Source organism: Seriola dumerili, unplaced genomic scaffold (assembly GCF_002260705.1).
Source record: "Seriola dumerili isolate Sdu_G_001 unplaced genomic scaffold, Sdu_1.0 BDQW01000169.1, whole genome shotgun sequence".
NCBI lineage: Eukaryota > Metazoa > Chordata > Actinopteri > Carangiformes > Carangidae > Seriola > Seriola dumerili.
The window spans coordinates 694,445-714,264 of NW_019174424.1; the positions used below are offsets into that span (position 1 = coordinate 694,445).

The window sequence follows — 19,820 nt, forward strand, 5'->3', positions numbered from 1 at the left end:
GACAACTCATTACCAGAGTATGTACCTCAAAAATAGTTTACAGTACATATTGTTAATTGATTAATAATGTGATACATTTATGATTTGATATACACCGATATGTTAAAATTCTGAACAATCCTCTCATCTTGACATGACACAAATTTAACACATACAATGAATATTTTAAATATAGCATGCTTGAAAATCAGAATTAAAATTGGTGCATATTACTTTCACATTCGTAAGACTTCCACAATGAAAAACATTTGCCTCAGCAGTTTGAAGGTCTACAGGTTGTCGATGAAGTCTTCTCCAAAGGAAAGCATCTGTCTCAGCGCGCACAGCGTCAGAGCACTAACGTCATCATTTACATTGATTTCTGAACAGTAGTTCTTCACAAGAAAGATGGAGTTCAGTGGAATGCCCAGCAAATTGTGGATCTTGTCGACCTAAGTTTTGAATTAACAACATTTCTGTAGATTAGTAATTGTACAGTGATTATCAAAGGAGATTGTCATGCTGGAATACTGAACTTGGACAAGATTTGAACAAGATCAAATCAAACAACCTTTTCTAAAAAATCACCAATAGAAACCTACCTGTTCCTTCAGGTATATGCTCTTATAGACATTCTTTATATCTTTTCTGACCTCATCACAGGCTTCATCAACTTTGGTGATAATAACCAGTTGGGGAATCCCTGTTAATACAGACAACTTATCAGTATTTTAAGAATTTTCTTTTGATTCATAAAATCCAATATGACGCCATTAGTCCACACAGTGCAACAACTATTGTGATGCCTGCTCTTACCCGCGTCACTGGCTGCCAGTCTGACTTCTCTCATCTTCTTCACAACATCGTCACTTATTATAGACACTGAGGCGGCAGGAATAGCACAAACCAGAACGTGAACTCTGTCATCCAGTGTGGGAGATGAGTTGTAGTCTAGGTCACCCTCTTTCAGTGGGCGTCCAGGAATGAACTAGAAAATAATAAAATACAAATCAAATTATATTTAATGCAGAATAGTAAAAACAAAGCAGCTAACTTGATGGTTCCCTGTAGTTTAGTCCCTCTAGTAGTGCTATGGAACAGGTTTTCTACAAGTGGTCAATGTTTTGTTTTTTTGTTGCATGTTCACGTGGTTTAAATGTGTTACACAATGTGCTCGCCATAGGTGTTAAACCTTAAGAATCCCTACAAGCAAATAAATTTTTGTATACAAGAAAGCGCCACATGGCACCTTTAAATAATGTCAAAATTCAAAGTGTTGTACCTCATAATGTTTTTTCACGTGTCCTCTCAGGGCCATCTTGACGTCTTCCACATGGACTCCCCTGTTAGTGTGTTGCTCATAACCCATGATGTCATTGAAAATGAATGAGTAATGGCCCATCGGTTCTTTCCTGATTTTGTAAGATGCATACTGTAAAGCAGGAGGTGAAATTATTTGAATCACTTCAGCAAATTCCAAATGATTATGCAATTCTTAAATCAGCACAAATATGTATCTATATTTGTTTGATAAAGTCTGTGAGCCAATCAGGACTGTGCGCCAAACAATGCAAACGCAAATCCAGACACAAGGCACCTTTTTGGCTCATGCACTTAGTGAACAAATTTCACTCAAATAAATGGAAACCATCTCTCACCATCCAGTTCTTAAAATACATCACTGATACACATTAACCTAAAATTTAACTGGATGCAAAACTATCAAAATAAATAAATTAAAGCTTGTGCTGAATATTATTCTTACCTCCAATGTAACTCAAAAACACAAAGCCAATGTTTGTAAAAAAAGAACTTATTTGAATATGTGAACTATAATTATAATTTGAAATTAATTATGTGGTCATTTCATTTTTGCTAAGAATCACCACAATCAACAGTTATTCATACTTTTCGGGTAAAGCTGGTCCCAGAGATTGCATCTGTCATAACGCGAGCAGTCACTCTGCCTTGTAAAACACTGTCAACGGAGTTGATGAAACTGGACTTGCCAGCACCAACTGGCCCATGAAGCAGAATTCTGAGATGTTTGACTTCTTTGTTTCAAGGTTGATAAGATTTCACAAAATCAAGATTGGCCTTGTTGTTCCTGTTAATTAAAGAAAAAGAAATTTGAATAAAATATTATGTGATTTTCATTATGCACAACATTGTGGCTGATGGTTTGTTGCCACACACAACAATCAGCCCAAACAACAACAGGCCATTTGAGGTATGTGTTAAGGAGCAGAACCACGCACCAAGTGTACAATGGCACCGCACTGACTTTATGTTTACTCATACTTACTGTGGCAGCTGCCTCCATGGCTCACGAAGGACTGAAGATGCTGAAGGACAAGTGACATACATTCACATACAATAAGACCAAGGTATATTTTTAAACACTCCCACAGTCGTGCTGTTTCCTGTGAATGTTGTCATTATTGAAATTTGAATAATTTTTATAATATTTGGAACATCTTACAGGATGGAGTAAGAGTGACAGGTCAAGACTTACCTCCTCCCATAGCTGCTGGATTTCTTTATAAAATACCCCAAGCCAAAAATGTTGGTTATCACTGGTTTAATCTGTAAAGGTAAAATGAATGATTTGTATTTTATAAACCTGTATATATGTTTGCTTGTTTGTTTGTGTGTGTGTGTGTGTGTGTGTGTGTTGTGTGTGTGTGTGTGTGTGTGTGTGCGTGTGTGTGTGTCTGTGTGTGTGTTGTCCTGTGGTGGCGTGTGTGTGTGTGGGTGTGGTGTGTGTGTGTGTGTGTGTGTGTGTTGTGTGTGTGTGTGTGTGTGTGTGTGTGTGTGTGCATGTGTGTGTGTGTGTGTCTGTGTGTCTGTGTGTCTGTGTGTGTGTGTGTGTCTGTGTGCGTGTGTTTGTGTGTGTGTGTGTCTGTGTGCGTGTGTGTGTCTGTGTGTGTGTGTCTGTGTGTGTGTGTGTGTGTGTCTGTGTGTGTGTGTCTGTGTGCATGTGTTTGTATGTGTGTGTGTGTGTCTGTGTGTGTCTGTGTGTGTTGTGTGTGTGTGTCTGTGTGTGTGTGTCCTGTGTGATGGGGGTTGTTTTATTTTGTGGTTGTGTGGTCTGTGTGCATGTGGTGTGTCTGTGGTGTGTGTCTGTGTGCATGTGTGTGTGTGTGTGTGTGTGTGTGTGTGTGTGTGTGTGTTAAATCTCTATCTGAAAGTTACAGTTACTGGAGCTGTCAGATAAAATTAACAACTCATTATGTTGAAGCAACGCTAATTGTCACTGTTTCATGTCAAATCCAAATTGAATTTGTGATGGCTCGTGTTATTGAAAATACCATAAACTACAGTAGACTACTAACATGTCAAGTGTTACTAAATTCTTACATTGTTCATCTGTTATTAATTGCTTTTAACAGTGCAGTAAAATAAACATTTCAGTTTTACAATGCCAAAATTCACTACTACAACATTTTAGTATAGCTGACATAAATGATTCTTACCTCAAAGCTGCACCTCTGAAAACAAAGTGGTGTTACAAGCAATGATGGGAATGTTCAGCTCTCTTCTCCTCTTCTCCTATTTCTAGCTGCGTTTAACTATATGGGTTGCCCAGTCATTCTCATTCTTTCTTTCACTTTCACTTTAACTCTCCCTTGGACCTTTCATATTGTTTCAGTATTTTCTTAGAGCTGTCTCTCTCTTCCCGGACAGCAGTGTTAGGGTGTGCTGTGCCTGGGGGGAGGAGCAGAGAGAGAATAGCTAGTTTTCAGCCTCAACTTTAAGATCCTGGAATATACTGGCCACCACAGGTGCTCCAGATATACCAATCGGCTTCCCTAACAGACATAGGTTGTGTCCGAAATCACTCACTCATTCACTACTCCCTACTCACTATCCAGGGAGTTCAATGTAAAGGATTATATGGTGAGCTCATCAGTAAAATGAAAAACACTTTGAGACACTACTCTGGCACCGTTTTTCTGTCTTTCAGCCTGAGTGGTGATGGTCTATATTGGTTAGTGACCATCAGTTGTACACTACTTTTTATGATTTGGATTGCATTGTGGGATACAATGAGTCTGCTATATAGGGTATCATAATTCTTGCTTTACATTCAGACAGCACAAAAAAATGGCAAACTCCCTATATATTGGACAAAATAATATACCTGTAAATACCAAATTATTATATACATGTATAGCGATCCTGGTGTTGTTTGTTGAATTTTGTATTTAGTATTTTTGGAAAATGTATTTTGATGCTTTGGCAATATTGTTTTTCTCAAACTGTCATGCCAATAAAACACCATTGCACTGAACTGAATTGAATTGAATTGAATTCAGAATGGATCAACCAGCCATTCTGCATTGTAAAACACTGTCGATTGAGTTGATGAAACTGGACTTTCCCGCACCAGCTGGTCCATGAAGAAGAATTTATTTTGTTGTTGCAGCACAGTGCAGCACAGTGGCGAGACTTTCCAGAATGTTGGCTACCAACATGAGGCTACCAAGAGCTCAAATATAAATAAGATAAAAAAAGGAATTCTCACCACATGAATTTGTTAAGTTTTGGTTTTAAAAATATTTAGTTGGAGAACAAATATATTTCAACACAGCCATCACATACTGAACGGATCACTCACCCCCATGGTATGTTCCTCCATGGTTCACCTAGAGCTGATAAGTAAAGTTCACATGTTGATGTATATATGAGTCACATTAAAAGGAAATAACAAGAGCACAAATGGATAATATGTCATGATCTGTTATACGTCAATGTTCAGTAGTCTTAAAGTATCTTACTCTTAGGAGAAGGTGGGCAGGGCTCAGGTTTGGACAAGCTTCGTCCCATGGCTACAATAAAATATTGAGGTAACATGTAAAGATAAAAACACACTCCATATATAAACTGAATTTATTACCTAAACCACCACAATTGTCAACAAAATATGCAACAACTGAAAACTTATTACTCTTTAGAAATATTTTTAATCAAATTAAATTGAAATTGACAAATGTACAAAGGTAAAGCATCAAAGAAGGAGAAAAAGTTGACAAGCACTTATTGCTGAAATTATATCAGCCCCAGTTCCAAGCACATTGTACAACCACCCTTAAGGATAGATGTCAAAAAATCCTTACCTCTACAGTTGAGCTAGTAGAACAAAAAGAGTGGTGATGGCTCACTTCAAGCAATGTTTCTGAAAGACAGAAATTAATCGCTCGAAGGTGTGTTTTCCAATTCCTTTTTAATTGTTTTGAAAAAATTATATTATTAAAGAAGTGAACAATAGTTTCTTGTAAACAAATTAAAGCAGTTACAATAATCATGAACTGATGTTCTTCCTAAACTGGTGACTTACAAAGGCAAGAGTCTCCTGTAGTGGTTGTCGATAACTATTTGGTGTTGTCAAGGTTGATGTCTATTGTGTGGAGCGACACGTCTTCAGATATAGATTCTTTCACTTTCATGTCTATCATGTTTTTCTTCTTTAAGATAATTTGTACACTGATGACAATCTGGTCAAGGAGACACTGGAGATAAAGCTGCAGTCAGATATGACGCAAAAACAACCCACACCCTAAATTCCGTTCTGTAATTATACTGCTGAGTGATAACATACAGTTTCTAAAAGTAGGGGTTGCATGATTATAAAGTGAAAGAAAAACTGTGTCTATGAACATGGTTATGTCATGGTTCAGAGCATCTGTACTGGTAATACAACAAGACGGAACAATGGCTGAAATGTCAGTTCCCTTGATTACTAAATATACCACTGTGTAGTGCCAAGAAAAAAACTACTAAAGAACAAAACGTTTAATTACAAGGCACAGGGTTAATTAGGAACGCTCATGTCCAAACTCAGAACTGTCAAATAGCACACAAATAAAATGAAACTCATGGTCATTCCCATATCATGCATATCATGCTGCTACCCAGCTCCCCAGCTGAAAGTTTGGTGGTTCTTGGCCAATACGGGCCCACTACAATGGTAAGGAACTGCTTAGGAGATGGTCTGTCTTGTAGCGATCTCTTTGATTTGCTTACAATTGTTACAGTAGCTGGTGCAGTACAAAGCTGGCATAATGTCCATCAGATGTCTGAACTCTACAGATTTTTCATATCTTTTTATACCTATCATCTGACACAGCCCTATGCAGTAGCTGAGTTTAGGTTACATGCCACCAGCACAAAGCCTGCTGGTATAATCAGGTTCAAGCGATGATTAATTAGCAACTCTAAAAGGCCTGTAGGTGTGAATGTGAGCATGAATGGTTTGCCTCTACACTGTATCTCAGCCCAGTCACACCCTTATAGCCACAACATCAGGGGTGGATTTGAGTAGTTTAGCCAGTGCTTATATGTCTGTGGACAGATTTGATCAATGCAATAGTGTCACAAATTGTTGAGTTCAAGTGAAGGCAGAGTTTGAAGATGGCTGTGATCCAACCCATGAACACTGAATACTCATACAATAATGTAGTAATGAATACTGAGAACTCATGGCGGGAAAGTCAACATGCTGGTCTCTAGTTTATTACAGCTTTTCATAGCCCAAGCCACACAACTATAAAATTTCGTAGTATGCTGGAAAATCCTTTGAAGATATCCAGCCTTCACCCAAAGGTCTCCGTACTTCTAGGCAATGGAGACATTGAGGCAACTTTACATTGAGAAGGTGTTTATTTTGGTTTCACCTGCTGCAGTTCCATGGTAGGACATTGCCTACCTGAACTCTGCAGGTGACATTGCATATTTTCTCCATCAACTGACATAGCCTCACCCATATATTGTCTCTCTTTTACTCTCTTTCAGAAGATAAACCAACAAACTGAAGAAAAAGGCCATGCCACAAAGACAAAATGGATTGACCAGTTTCATAAATTAAAATGTAAGAAAGGTTGAAACAAAATATTCCACTGGAAGAGGAGAGACAAAACTTAGCAATCAACACTCTACCCATATCCATGTCCTTCCACCACTGGACAAACAAGACAACTCATTACCAGAGTATGTACCTCAAAAATAGTTTACAGTACATATTGTTAATTGATTAATAATGTGATACATTTATGATTTGATATACACCGATATGTTAAAATTCTGAACAATCCTCTCATCTTGACATGACACAAATTTAACACATACAATGAATATTTTAAATATAGCATGCTTGAAAATCAGAATTAAAATTGGTGCATATTACTTTCACATTCGTAAGACTTCCACAATGAAAAACATTTGCCTCAGCAGTTTGAAGGTCTACAGGTTGTCGATGAAGTCTTCTCCAAAGGAAAGCATCTGTCTCAGCGCGCACAGCGTCAGAGCACTAACGTCATCATTTACATTGATTTCTGAACAGTAGTTCTTCACAAGAAAGATGGAGTTCAGTGGAATGCCCAGCAAATTGTGGATCTTGTCGACCTAAGTTTTGAATTAACAACATTTCTGTAGATTAGTAATTGTACAGTGATTATCAAAGGAGATTGTCATGCTGGAATACTGAACTTGGACAAGATTTGAACAAGATCAAATCAAACAACCTTTTCTAAAAAATCACCAATAGAAACCTACCTGTTCCTTCAGGTATATGCTCTTATAGACATTCTTTATATCTTTTCTGACCTCATCACAGGCTTCATCAACTTTGGTGATAATAACCAGTTGGGGAATCCCTGTTAATACAGACAACTTATCAGTATTTTAAGAATTTTCTTTTGATTCATAAAATCCAATATGACGCCATTAGTCCACACAGTGCAACAACTATTGTGATGCCTGCTCTTACCCGCGTCACTGGCTGCCAGTCTGACTTCTCTCATCTTCTTCACAACATCGTCACTTATTATAGACACTGAGGCGGCAGGAATAGCACAAACCAGAACGTGAACTCTGTCATCCAGTGTGGGAGATGAGTTGTAGTCTAGGTCACCCTCTTTCAGTGGGCGTCCAGGAATGAACTAGAAAATAATAAAATACAAATCAAATTATATTTAATGCAGAATAGTAAAAACAAAGCAGCTAACTTGATGGTTCCCTGTAGTTTAGTCCCTCTAGTAGTGCTATGGAACAGGTTTTCTACAAGTGGTCAATGTTTTGTTTTTTTGTTGCATGTTCACGTGGTTTAAATGTGTTACACAATGTGCTCGCCATAGGTGTTAAACCTTAAGAATCCCTACAAGCAAATAAATTTTTGTATACAAGAAAGCGCCACATGGCACCTTTAAATAATGTCAAAATTCAAAGTGTTGTACCTCATAATGTTTTTTCACGTGTCCTCTCAGGGCCATCTTGACGTCTTCCACATGGACTCCCCTGTTAGTGTGTTGCTCATAACCCATGATGTCATTGAAAATGAATGAGTAATGGCCCATCGGTTCTTTCCTGATTTTGTAAGATGCATACTGTAAAGCAGGAGGTGAAATTATTTGAATCACTTCAGCAAATTCCAAATGATTATGCAATTCTTAAATCAGCACAAATATGTATCTATATTTGTTTGATAAAGTCTGTGAGCCAATCAGGACTGTGCGCCAAACAATGCAAACGCAAATCCAGACACAAGGCACCTTTTTGGCTCATGCACTTAGTGAACAAATTTCACTCAAATAAATGGAAACCATCTCTCACCATCCAGTTCTTAAAATACATCAGTGATACACATTAACCTAAAATTTAACTGGATGCAAAACTATCAAAATAAATAAATTAAAGCTTATGCTGAATATTATTCTTACCTCCAATGTAACTCAAAAACACAAAGCCAATGTTTGTAAAAAAAGAAAAAAACAAAAGAAAAAAACAAAACAAAACAAAAAAAGCAGTATCATTAGTAGTAATATCAGAACTTATTTGAATATGTGAACTATAATTATAATTTGAAATTAATTATGTGGTCATTTCATTTTTGCTAAGAATCACCACAATCAACAGTTATTCATACTTTTCGGGTAAAGCTGGTCCCAGAGATTGCATCTGTCATAACGCGAGCAGTCACTCTGCCTTGTAAAACACTGTCAACGGAGTTGATGAAACTGGACTTGCCAGCACCAACTGGCCCATGAAGAAGAATTCTGAGATGTTTGACTTCTTTGTTTCGAGGTTGATAAGATTTCACAAAATCGAGATTGGCCTTGTTGTTCCTGTTAATTAAAGACATTAGATTTAAAATATTATGTGATTTTCATTATGCGCAACATTGTGGCTGATGGTTTGTTGCCACACACAACAATCAGCCCAAACAACAACAGGCCATTTGAGGTATGTGTTAAGGAGCAGAACCACGCACCAAGTGTACAATGGCACCGCACTGACTTTATGTTTACTCATACTTACTGTGGCAGCTGCCTCCATGGCTCACTAAGGACTGAAGATGCTGAAGGACAAGTGACATACATTCACATACAATAAGACAAAGGTATATTTTTAAACACTCCAAAGTGGTGCTGTTTCCTGAATGTTGTCATTATTGAAATTTGAATAATTTTTATAACATTTGGAACATCTTACAGGATGGAGTAAGAGTGACAGGTCAAGACTTACCTCCTCCCATAGCTGCTGGATTTCTTTATAAAATACCCCAAGCCAAAAATGTTGGTTATCACTGGTTTAATCTGTAAAAGTAAAATGAATGATTTGTATTTTATAATGGACATGAGCAACTTGCAAGACTAAAGTCAAGACAGAATTGTGAGATCTATATTTTTCTAGATGTAATTAGCCTTAAAGGATAGGTTCACATTTCATGTCTTAAAACAATTTTTAGCTTAACAATCACAATAGTATATTTTACTTCCATATCAGACAAAAAGTCTTTACCTTTGCTTGTGTGGCGCTGGACAGTGACCCTCCAATGTTGACAGGAGAAGGTGTTTTTATAGGTGTACCTACACTTTCACTTTCTTTTTCCAGTGTCAGTTTATAGCCAAGAAGTCCACACCAAAGACCCACACTCTAATTTTAACTCATTGACATTTGCAGAGATCCAGGTCAATACAATATGCAAAGGATCAAAAGTATCAAAATGTAAAAGGCACTACCTCTCTACCATTAACTGCCTGTCAGTCTCCAATTCATCGTTGCAGCAGTATAGTGAAATGTAATTAGTTACTTCTCACCACTGATTTACCTCAATATCAAATGTCAATCTACTGTAACTTCTAAGACTCTTTCTTATTGACAATCTTGCTAACATCCTCAAAACTTTGTACTAAGAACAAAACCTTGTTATTTCATTATCAGTGGATTCTGAGTATAAAATCCCAGAATTAACAAAAACTATAGTTTAAGTATGTGAAAGTGTGCTACATTTGAATAACAGTCAGGTCAAATTTCACTTGACAGGAGAAAGTGTTTTATAGGTGTAGGCCTACCTACCCTTTCACTTTCTTTTTTCAGTGCCAGTTTATAGCTAACTGTGTGACTTAAAAGAAGTCCACATCAGAGACCCACATTTCTAATTTTGACTCACTGACATTTTTATGGACCCAGGTCATTGAAATTTGCACAGGATCAAAATGTAACAGACAGTTCCCTAACTGACTGTAAGTCTCTAATTTATCAGTATACAAATTATAGACTGATAAATAATGTTAAACAGTGAGAGGAACCATTTGATTCTGACATAAGGATGAATTAAAAGGATGAATTTGTTGTCAGTGACACCAAAGTTAAAGCTATCTTTGTAATTGTAATGTCCAAAAGTTAGTAGCTAATGTCACTTGCACTTACATTTATATTTATTATGTGTTTCAGAGTGTGTATGTTTATACAGCAATTGTGAGAACACAGATCTCGTGCTCTGTTTAGCCAGATTTCCATCTTAATCTTTAGCACTGGAAACACAGTCTGAGAGGCTTGTTTGTGGTTAGCATTGTGTTTTGTTGCAGTTACCATCACTATTTTTGATTTAAGGAAATAATTCTACCATACTTAACTGGTTTAATCTGAGCAACTTGATCCTCCACACTCACTATGGGCCCCTGGAGTTAAAAAAAAAAATCAGGGTGGACGCCAAACACTTCCCTTTTTTATGCTCTTGCATGATGTCACAGGTTATACCATGACTGTAGGGGTGGGCAGAAGTTTAATATACTGTGTTGATAAGTATAAGTCTGACTTGGATTGATTAATCAGATTGTTTACAAAATTATATAATTTGTGTCTTTCTTGTGTATACTGCTGATGTTTACTGAAAGTAATTTCTTGTCAATCAATCTTATTAGATGAGATGGACTTAGACCCCTTAATGAAATTTAGTTGGGCTCAGGCTGATTGTTCATTAGACAAACAGACTACGTAAGCAGTTGTTATTTGTCTTTCTTTCAGAGAATGTTGTCTGTGTAGGTGAGAGCTCTGTGGCTGTCTTGCGATGCTTCAGCAACTGACTAGCTTTATTTTGACATTAACTGTGTCTCTCAAAATTAGCAGGTCATTATGTTGAAGCAACGCTAATTGTCACTGTTTCATTTCAAATCAATATTGAATTTGTGATGGCTCATGTTATTGAAAATACTATATTTTTCCCAAATAGTTAATGGCCAATTTAGCAGCTGAGATTACTGGCATTTTATCACTTTGGATGCACTTTTGAACCGTTATATTCCCTTTTTTTATTTTTTTATTTTTTTATTTTACCTCACTACCAACTCTTTAGTAGCAACGCTGGCAGGAAAAGAAAGGTTCACTGTTGCATTCCATATTATTATTATATATTACATTTGTAATGGACAGAGTTAGCAGCTAATGTTACTTTCACTTTTTCGTTTTCTCTTGATATTTGAAGTTACAGCTAAAGTCATTAAAATGTTTTAATTTACACATGATGTTAAATGGTGAAACTTAACAGCTAATATTAATGATTTCTTTCAAAATTGACTGTACTATTAGACTATATAGATGATAGTATGCAGGTGAATACCAATATCTCATGGTTATCTTCACCCTTTTATCATCTTAATGTTTGCTCAAAATTCATTTCACAAGACGATAGTTTCTGCAAGCAATGTTTCACAACACAAAAAACTCTCAGGTCGTCTGTTGAAGCTCCCTGTGTTTCCTTGGGCTTCTGCTATCTGTTGAAGTCCCCGGTGTTCTCTGTTCGTGCTTTTGCTTCCTGTTCGGTTCATCCTGTTTGACCCTGTTTGGATTTTTTTGGATTTCCTTGTTCCCTTACTCCTGTGTCCCTTGTGTTTTTTGGAAGTAAAATCATATCCTTTTCCACCTACTCCCTTGTTTTGGTCTGCATTTGGGTTCAGTCTTTAACTTAATTCGTGACAAATAGTATAAACTCAGTGAGTGCAATAATAAAAAAGAATGACAAACCATGAAGCACAATTAGATAAGGAAAGAAGAAAATGTCAGACATAGTGACAGGGCAGATAATAAGACATTCAGAAACCAAGTGGATTCACCACTGGACAAATAAGAGCAACTTTTATTGGCATATTGTTTGGTTTATATTCCTTCCTAATAAATGTTCCACTGTTTACTAATATAACTTATATATTATCATATATAAGTTTTGAATCAATGTTGCAGAGGAAGTAAGTCTATTAATAAACTACTGTCTATATAAGCACTGCGTTCCTCTCCCCAATTCACAGTCAGGATAGTTTCACATTCGCTTGTATACGTAAATTACTCTGTGGCAGGATGGACAGCGATGCTCCACATCTTGACAGGAATCAATGCAGAATGGGATACAACAGCAAAGAAAACACCTGTGGGAGTAAAACAAAGACAATTATAACTTTCTAGTTTTATTCCTAAAATAATGATTGAAATAATGATGATAATGATTTTACTTGTTTTTACAGGATCTTTTGTACTTTTTCTTTTATAGTTTCAGATTTATGGTTAAAGAGTCTGTCTTTATTTTTTCAGGAAGATAGAAACTACGAGCAACAAGACGTGCAGCAAGTGTCTACCCAAAAGGTTGTTTTTACCCAAAGAGAGTGAGGCTGGCGCAAATGGCCCACGTCATCAGACCCGCTGTGTGCTCTGTCTTGGTGATCACAGTATGTTGGCAGTGAGGACACACAGTTTGTCCTGGGACATCCTGCAGTGCAGGTGTTACTACCATGTGAGTTACTGAGGATGACAAATGCACAGTACATAACATAAAGGACGTGCAAGCTCAAAATGAGTGCAGAGCACCCTTTCAAGACCCATTTCTCAGTGCAGCATATGATCACTGTTAACTGGAAGCTACTCTACACACTTTTTTAATCCTTGTCAGAATTTACCTGTGACCAATGTAAAATATATAGACATGTTAAAAGGGGTGCAACTAATGCATTTTTTTCATAATTTAGTAACTGTAACATGTGTAACTGTTGTGGAGAGCTAGTCGGACATTTCTGTTGTTACTGTCGAACTAAAAAGGATAAAATGCACTGACTGTACTGACTCAACAAGACCAGCAGGGGTGGCACAGAGACTGTGATTTGACAATGGCATGGTCGTCTGTTTTGTAATGAGTGCTCTGTTGGTTCATTCGCCTTTCTGAGCTGACACCACTGAGCCATCCAACTGGAAAATAAAGAGTGTTTTATCCTCTGTGACTCAGATTGAAATAATGTTAATTTTCACATGCGGGGATCATGTGAAGAAGTAATATACCTGTGATAAAAATCCTTACTCATCTGTTACAAAAAGTCACATTCAAAATCTGACTGTACACAGCACAAACACCGAACAATAGCTTTTTGTTACGCACAGAGGCGACAATGGGCAATTCTTCAGATTCAGTTTGGCAGGAAACTGAGGACCTCACCCAGATAATGTGGCTAGCTGGTCTATCTGCAGATGCATGTTCACAGATGCGTGCTCACAGATTTGTGTTATAAGATGTGCTTTCACAGATGTGTGCACTATGCAAATGAACCTTTCATACATGCATCTGTGTGCATGCACATGTTCTGAGAAATGGGACAATCATGCTGTATGCATGGATCTCTATTGTGTTTTACATGGGACAGTGATCTTGGATCAGATGCATCTCCTCACCTTGTGTGACAGGTGCAACCGGGACCGGAGCAAAAGGAGCACCTGGCAGATGAAACACACAGTTTACCAAAACAGGAAGGGACGGTTCAGATACAGATATTTCCATAAATCACCTACCAAAACATAAGTCTTTGATTAAAATAAATACATAACATACGTTATAATAGGTACGGGAGTGGTAATCTTTTTCTTTTTGGACTTTGATAGTTGTCGTTTAACATTCTTTGCCTAAAGGGGGGTTATGTGTTCTTCACAGAAAAAAGGTGTGAAATAATCATGTAAAGCCCCGGGAGGGCAAAAATTAACCCACTTAAGCCTCAGATACAGACCTCCCTGGTATCCAGCAGGTGGAGCTGCTGCAGGTAAGAAGCCCAGCTGAGGGTACATCTCTGGCTGAGGTCCTGGGCCATAGTTCATAGGTGGTCCAGGGTAAGGTGGTGCAGATTCCTGTGGTGGGTATCCTTTTTCCATCTTCAGAAATCCTGACTGGATATGGGAAAAGTGATTTTAGTCTAAAACATTGCCCATGAAAACATGTAGGCCTCTTCATCAATGGTTAGTTAGCATTACTGTAAGTGATCTACTGAACATAAATGATAAACACTGGTTTTCTTCCCTGAATATCATTTAATGTAATGTCACATCAAAAACATACAGTATGCCAACACTTCACTTTCATAACATAACAATAGCTATGTGGCAAAGGTAGTGAAAGTGTATACTATATATAAACTGAAGTCAAATATCCAGGGGCCAACAATGCATTTGTTACCATGTTGAAGCATTTGTTGCATAGGTTTGGTTTCTTAAGAAATGCAAAGACAATAAAACATCACAAATATTTCAAGTGAACTGTATTTTGGTCAGAGGAATAGGGTCTCTACTGTGGTGGAAACTAATTTAGAGTTCCAGGGCATATACTCAAACCACACACATATCTGACATTTCTAAACCACAATCACATTATCTATAGTTACTGTGACATTTAGACAGTATCAGACAATTATAACAGTGGCTCAGATTTAATCATAAAACCTTTTTACGATGGAAGCTACATTAAACAGCATGTGGAAAATGACAGAATGCCTGTGAGTGTCACCAGGCAAAAGCATCATGGCAGGATTTTCTTTGAGACACAGTGCTGTACAAAAAACCACTGGTGGAGAAGTATTTAGGTCCTTTAAGATATTTCATTTTAAATTACATTGTTGCACTTGAAATGATGAGAAAAAAGCTTTAGCTGTGATATGAAAGTACTAATGTATAAAAATGGTCCCTGTGAGTATTATGATATGTGATTATTATTATTAATGCATTAATGAATGAGCAGTGTTTTATGGTTGTAGTTGGTCAAGATGAGGCTCATTATAACTCTTAATTTGTAAAATAACTATTAACTAAAAGGTGTCAACTAAAGGTAGGGGAGTAAAATGTATAATGTTTGCCTCTGAAATGTAGTGAAGTAGAAGTGGCATGAAATGGAAATACGCCAGTAAAATATACATCCCCTGTGCCTCAAAACTGGACTTAACTACAACAGTAAAACTAACTGAAACTTTAAAGAAATGTCAGCAAATTACTAAAGTAGCTCTTTTTCCAAGGCAGCCATATGTCAGCAGTGATGAGCAGCAATATTTTCTCAGTGGGAGAGGCATGGAATAATATATCTATGCACTGATGATAATGTTGCCCAATACCCTTCAAGATCCTCTTTAATCATACATTAGTCCAACCAAAACCAGCATTAGTGGACTGGTGCTTCTTTAGTCTCTGTTTTGATAAAACAGAAGAATGTAGTGCCAAAGTGTATGCTGCCAAGTCTATAGTTCTTAGTGAGCAGATCCAGTCAGTGTCAATCTTGAATCAATTAGAGCAACATGCGTTGCATGCACACAGAAAGCACTTTAGAGTCGCCATTTATTGAGCCTGTGCCTCGCCCTACTTTGTTTGGACAAGGCTTACAACCCAACCCAACAACAGAAATACAGAATAAAAATGCTTCTTACATAAAAAAAAACTTGATTCAGACAATTGCATCTGTCCCACAGTCGTGGAAAATATCAGCTACATAAGGTATATCAATAATCATACCTTACACAAACACAGAACTTTGACACACTGGTAACAGCAGATGATCATTATATAACTACAAATGTCTAAAATAAGATTTACCTACCTATGATTTTCCATCAACAGAAAGATCTCTCCGGGAGGTGCCTGGTCCCGAGTGAGGCAGGAAGAAGGTCAGTAAAACCAAGAGAGCACCGACAGAAGGATAGTGAGGATAATACACGGTACAATTAGAGAACAATTGCTACAATGATTGTAAAACTAATAGAAGAACCACCATCTGCATTTCCTCTCCTATGAACAAGTTATGCAACTTTATGATGCCCCCTCCCCTTCTCTCCTCCCACTTTCTATGTGACATGAGTGGGTCAGAAGAAACAGAGTAGCATTACAGTGTTTGTTTAAATTTATAATAATGACCACTGTGGGTTATAGCTAAGAACAAGTGTTCTTTGTTGACCTAACATAATGCCTCATAACACCGGTGCATCACAGTTTCAGTCAGCAACCTTGGAAAAAGCACAATACAAAATACAAAAGTATTACTAAACACTGTGACCAAGGAAAGTATTCTGACATCAGAGTCCTATCAATGCCACATCTGTTTATGCTTTGTCTGGGCAGGCTACGCCTTCCTTTGAAATTTCCTGAAAGTTCACCCTAACAAGAGGCATTGGAAAATTACTGAAAAAGCTTCCACGCTTAGTTGTTACATACCTATAAAAGACCACATGTACAATCCACTTATGACAATGAAAAAGTTGACAGCATAGCCAGGAAAGTGGCACGCATCATGAGTAATGTGTTGTTAGTCAGTCATCGATATCTCTGCCTGCCTTGGATAGCCCATCCCCTGCAGTGATGCCACTTCATTACCCATTCTGCAATGATAACATTGCACACATAGCCTCGTTATAAGTCACACACCTACACAGTTGCAACACACTGATGCATAATTCGTCCATGATGCAGAAGGAACAACCTGTGAGAGGTTATTGCCTATTAAAATGGTTATGGTTACAAAAATTGTTACAAAAATTTTCCTTTTATCTGTTAGACAGAGCAAAATTACTATGTCCTCTGACAGGTTTGGTCTTTTTTTCTCTCCTCAGCAGTGTGACATTAACTGGCAGTAAACATATACAAACCACAAAACCGTGGCAGTTGACCTAAATTTGAGATGTAGTGGAATAAAAGAATATCTACACTTCAGTACTGAAATGGAAATAAGTAAATGACAGATTTAGACAAAGTACTGTGTGGTTCTGCTCTAACCAAGCAGCGTTTCTCTGGAGCTTGTTATTTCTCAGTTATGAGTCCTTGAATCAAGTCTTTTGCTGCTCTCTGGTGTTTTTGAGGAACCATGCCACATTCTTTCACAACTCTAACTATTTATAGTAATTTTACTAACATTTCAAAATATATTTGTCAGTGTCTGTACAATCCAGACATTCTCTTCCTCACACTAAGTGAGTGTGAATGATCCAAATCTAAACACATGACTTTGACACATGAAGGCCTGGTGACAGTCAGGAAGGGGCTGGGGATAGCGAGAGGTCACAGGACTGTCACAAGAACATTACACATCACCTCTGGAATGCACTATGTTACAGGCCCACTGATCATTACAGGCAGACATGGGAAGGTGCTGTTCTGACTTCAAATCCAGAAAAAGTAATTGTCTATTTTTCACATGCAGCCACTAGAGGTCAGAATCATTTCAACATAATGTACATTACTGCATCTTTCTGTTTCTGCTGTTGGTGTTTCTCTTGTGTAACAATAAAACAGTGATTTGATTAATAGTCCTCATACAGCAGCCCCGAAATTACTGTTTGCCTCAATCAGATAACTATTTTATCCTTGTGCAGTCAACCAACAACAAAAACAGAAAACAATGTTGTTGACAAGACTATGATTGTGTGCAATGAAACAGGAAATAAGCTACAGTATCACAAGGAATCAGAGGAGACAGAGAGAAGAGGGCATCACCAGCTCGATTCATTGCGCTCCAGTAGTTCAATTCAGTTCACTTTCCGGACCCTGGAAGAAACAAAATCAAACACTATACAACAATAAATAAAACATTCATTTAGGAGTCACCAAAAATCAAAATCAAAGGAAAAACCTGAATAAATGTGTGAAGAAACATGCAGAATGCATATGCTTCCACAGCACTGCATAGTGCAATTAAACAATTAACATCCAGTCATGCTCTGTGGCATGTATAAAAGTGTTGATCAGGCCCAGTTCATTCTGAAGATCTAAGACAAGATCTAAGTGACTGTAAGAAGTTTCATTGTTGGGGCACGGATGGCAAGAGCTTCAGTCACCAAGATGCTCAACTAGTGAGTATTACAACCCGAAAAGTGAGTAAAGTGACATCTGCATTGAGATCTATGGGAAAGACATCAGTAAATACGGTTGAAAATAGTGGTCGGCAGCACATTTTATGACTGTGATGTTCATGCATTTTTGTGATATGTAAGGAAAAACAGAATGGCAACTCTTCCTCAGGTGATCAGACTGTGTCAGCAATGGTCTGTCGTCAGTTACATAGAGAGGTGTGTTCTATTTGCAGTGTATAAAACCATCATTACACAGATGAATGCACATTTGAGAGTTCAGCGGAGCAAAGACCACAGGCACTGATCTACAGAGGGGTGGAAAAAAGTGACATGGTCAGATGAGTCATCCTTCACCATATTCTTGTCAAGTGCATGTGAGGTGTGACACAGGCCTAAATGCTTGACCTCTACAATGAGGAGGTCCGGCGGCTCTGTTTTGCTGCCATGCTTTGGGTCGACTTGATCACCTTTATCCTGTGATGAAACATTTCTGTCCTGATGGGAATGACAATGCCTCCATCCATAGGAAATCTGAGGTGTCACTGGATGGTCTGATGTGTATGAAAATGATGCAAATCCTATGCTATGGCCCTCGCTGACAAAATATCACATAAGAATTTATAGAATAGAAAATATTTTCACTAAAGAAATTAACAGTAGAAAACCCAACCCCTCTCACCTGGATAGACAGCACTCAAGCTCTCTGCTCTCATATCTAGCACTCACACATGCAACTTTTATTTTATTTTACTTTCTTTCACTTTCACTTTTATTTACATTTTATGTAACATGTATATGTACTGTGCCCCCCACAAATCACTTCCCTCAAGAACACAGCCAGGTGGCCCCTCTACCTGTCTACACCTTGTTATTTGTGTTCTTTGTGTCTTCAGTCTTTCATGCCACTTTCGTTTCACAGTGTACTTTCGATATGAGTGTTGGTATAATAAACGGTGTGCTGAGAGGAAAAGATAAGCTGGTAGTGATCATAAAGGAGAGACAAAGGAGGTATAGAGGCGGGGAGGGGGGCTGAGTAGCCAGACCGTCAGTCACAATCCATTCTGAGGTTCAAATACAGGTGATGAGGATGTCAGTATGAATGTGTGTAATGTCTTTTCAATATACAAATCACTTCATTTTGGCCCCAGTTTTGCAACAAAAAAAAAAGAAGTATTTCATTGGCACGTGTTGTACACACTGAATAACTGCGCAGTAATGTGTGGGCTGTAAGTAAAGCATTATCAAAATTTGGAGCAAGAATGAAACAGCCACGCTTCTAATGACCTAACACCCTTGGACAAGAGATTTTTTTCCCCCTGATAAGAACATATGGGTGGGGTTGGGTGAGCAGACGGAGGGGAGCTAGTATAACAGTGAGTGTAGTTTCTCATATATTAAAGGGAAGGATAAAGCCTGTAAAATCCACAAAAAATG

At 37.7% G+C, this 19,820-nt stretch overlaps 3 protein-coding genes across 3 annotated transcripts; all 3 read right to left on the bottom strand.

Moving 5' to 3' along the window:
- Window positions 1-269: 269 nt before the first annotated feature.
- Window positions 270-2,504, bottom strand: LOC111227258 (interferon-induced protein 44-like). Its single transcript, XM_022752693.1, is given in 7 exon segments — window positions 270-431; window positions 582-682; window positions 796-967; window positions 1,262-1,411; window positions 1,888-2,086; window positions 2,285-2,324; window positions 2,495-2,504. Coding segments are annotated over 7 exon segments (834 nt in total).
- A 4,717-nt stretch (window positions 2,505-7,221) lies between these two features.
- Window positions 7,222-9,817, bottom strand: LOC111227247 (interferon-induced protein 44-like). Its single transcript, XM_022752682.1, has 8 exons — window positions 9,778-9,817; window positions 9,502-9,572; window positions 9,295-9,334; window positions 8,903-9,101; window positions 8,214-8,363; window positions 7,748-7,919; window positions 7,534-7,634; window positions 7,222-7,383 (listed from the first exon to the last, which is right to left on the bottom strand). Exons 2-8 carry the CDS (start codon window positions 9,509-9,511, stop codon window positions 7,222-7,224), a joined length of 834 nt encoding a protein of 277 aa, XP_022608403.1. The 5' UTR covers window positions 9,512-9,572; window positions 9,778-9,817.
- A 2,549-nt stretch (window positions 9,818-12,366) lies between these two features.
- Window positions 12,367-16,358, bottom strand: LOC111227158 (cell death-inducing p53-target protein 1 homolog). The gene is made up of 5 exons (XM_022752576.1): window positions 16,145-16,358; window positions 14,298-14,454; window positions 13,969-14,010; window positions 12,906-13,050; window positions 12,367-12,680 (listed from the first exon to the last, which is right to left on the bottom strand). The coding sequence occupies exons 2-5, from the start codon at window positions 14,437-14,439 to the stop codon at window positions 12,575-12,577; spliced, it is 435 nt and encodes a 144-aa protein (XP_022608297.1). The 5' UTR covers window positions 14,440-14,454; window positions 16,145-16,358; the 3' UTR covers window positions 12,367-12,574.
- Window positions 16,359-19,820: the final 3,462 nt, after the last annotated feature.

Excerpts from the sequence above, each read along its gene's own strand:
- LOC111227247 (XM_022752682.1), bottom strand. Across the intron at positions 8,364-8,902 it reads GGACCAGCTTTACCCGAAAA|TATGCATCTTACAAAATCAG; the intron begins GTATGAATAACT and ends CCTGCTTTACAG. Across the intron at positions 7,920-8,213 it reads ACGTGAAAAAACATTATGAG|TTCATTCCTGGACGCCCACT; the intron begins GTACAACACTTT and ends ATTATTTTCTAG.
- LOC111227158 (XM_022752576.1), bottom strand. The coding sequence starts at position 14,439 with ATGGAAAAAGGATACCCACCACAGGAATCTGCACCACCTTACCCTGGA. Across the intron at positions 14,011-14,297 it reads ACCTGCTGGATACCAGGGAG|GTGCTCCTTTTGCTCCGGTC; the intron begins GTCTGTATCTGA and ends TTCATCTGCCAG. Across the intron at positions 13,051-13,968 it reads GGTTGCACCTGTCACACAAG|TAACTCACATGGTAGTAACA; the intron begins GTGAGGAGATGC and ends TGTCATCCTCAG.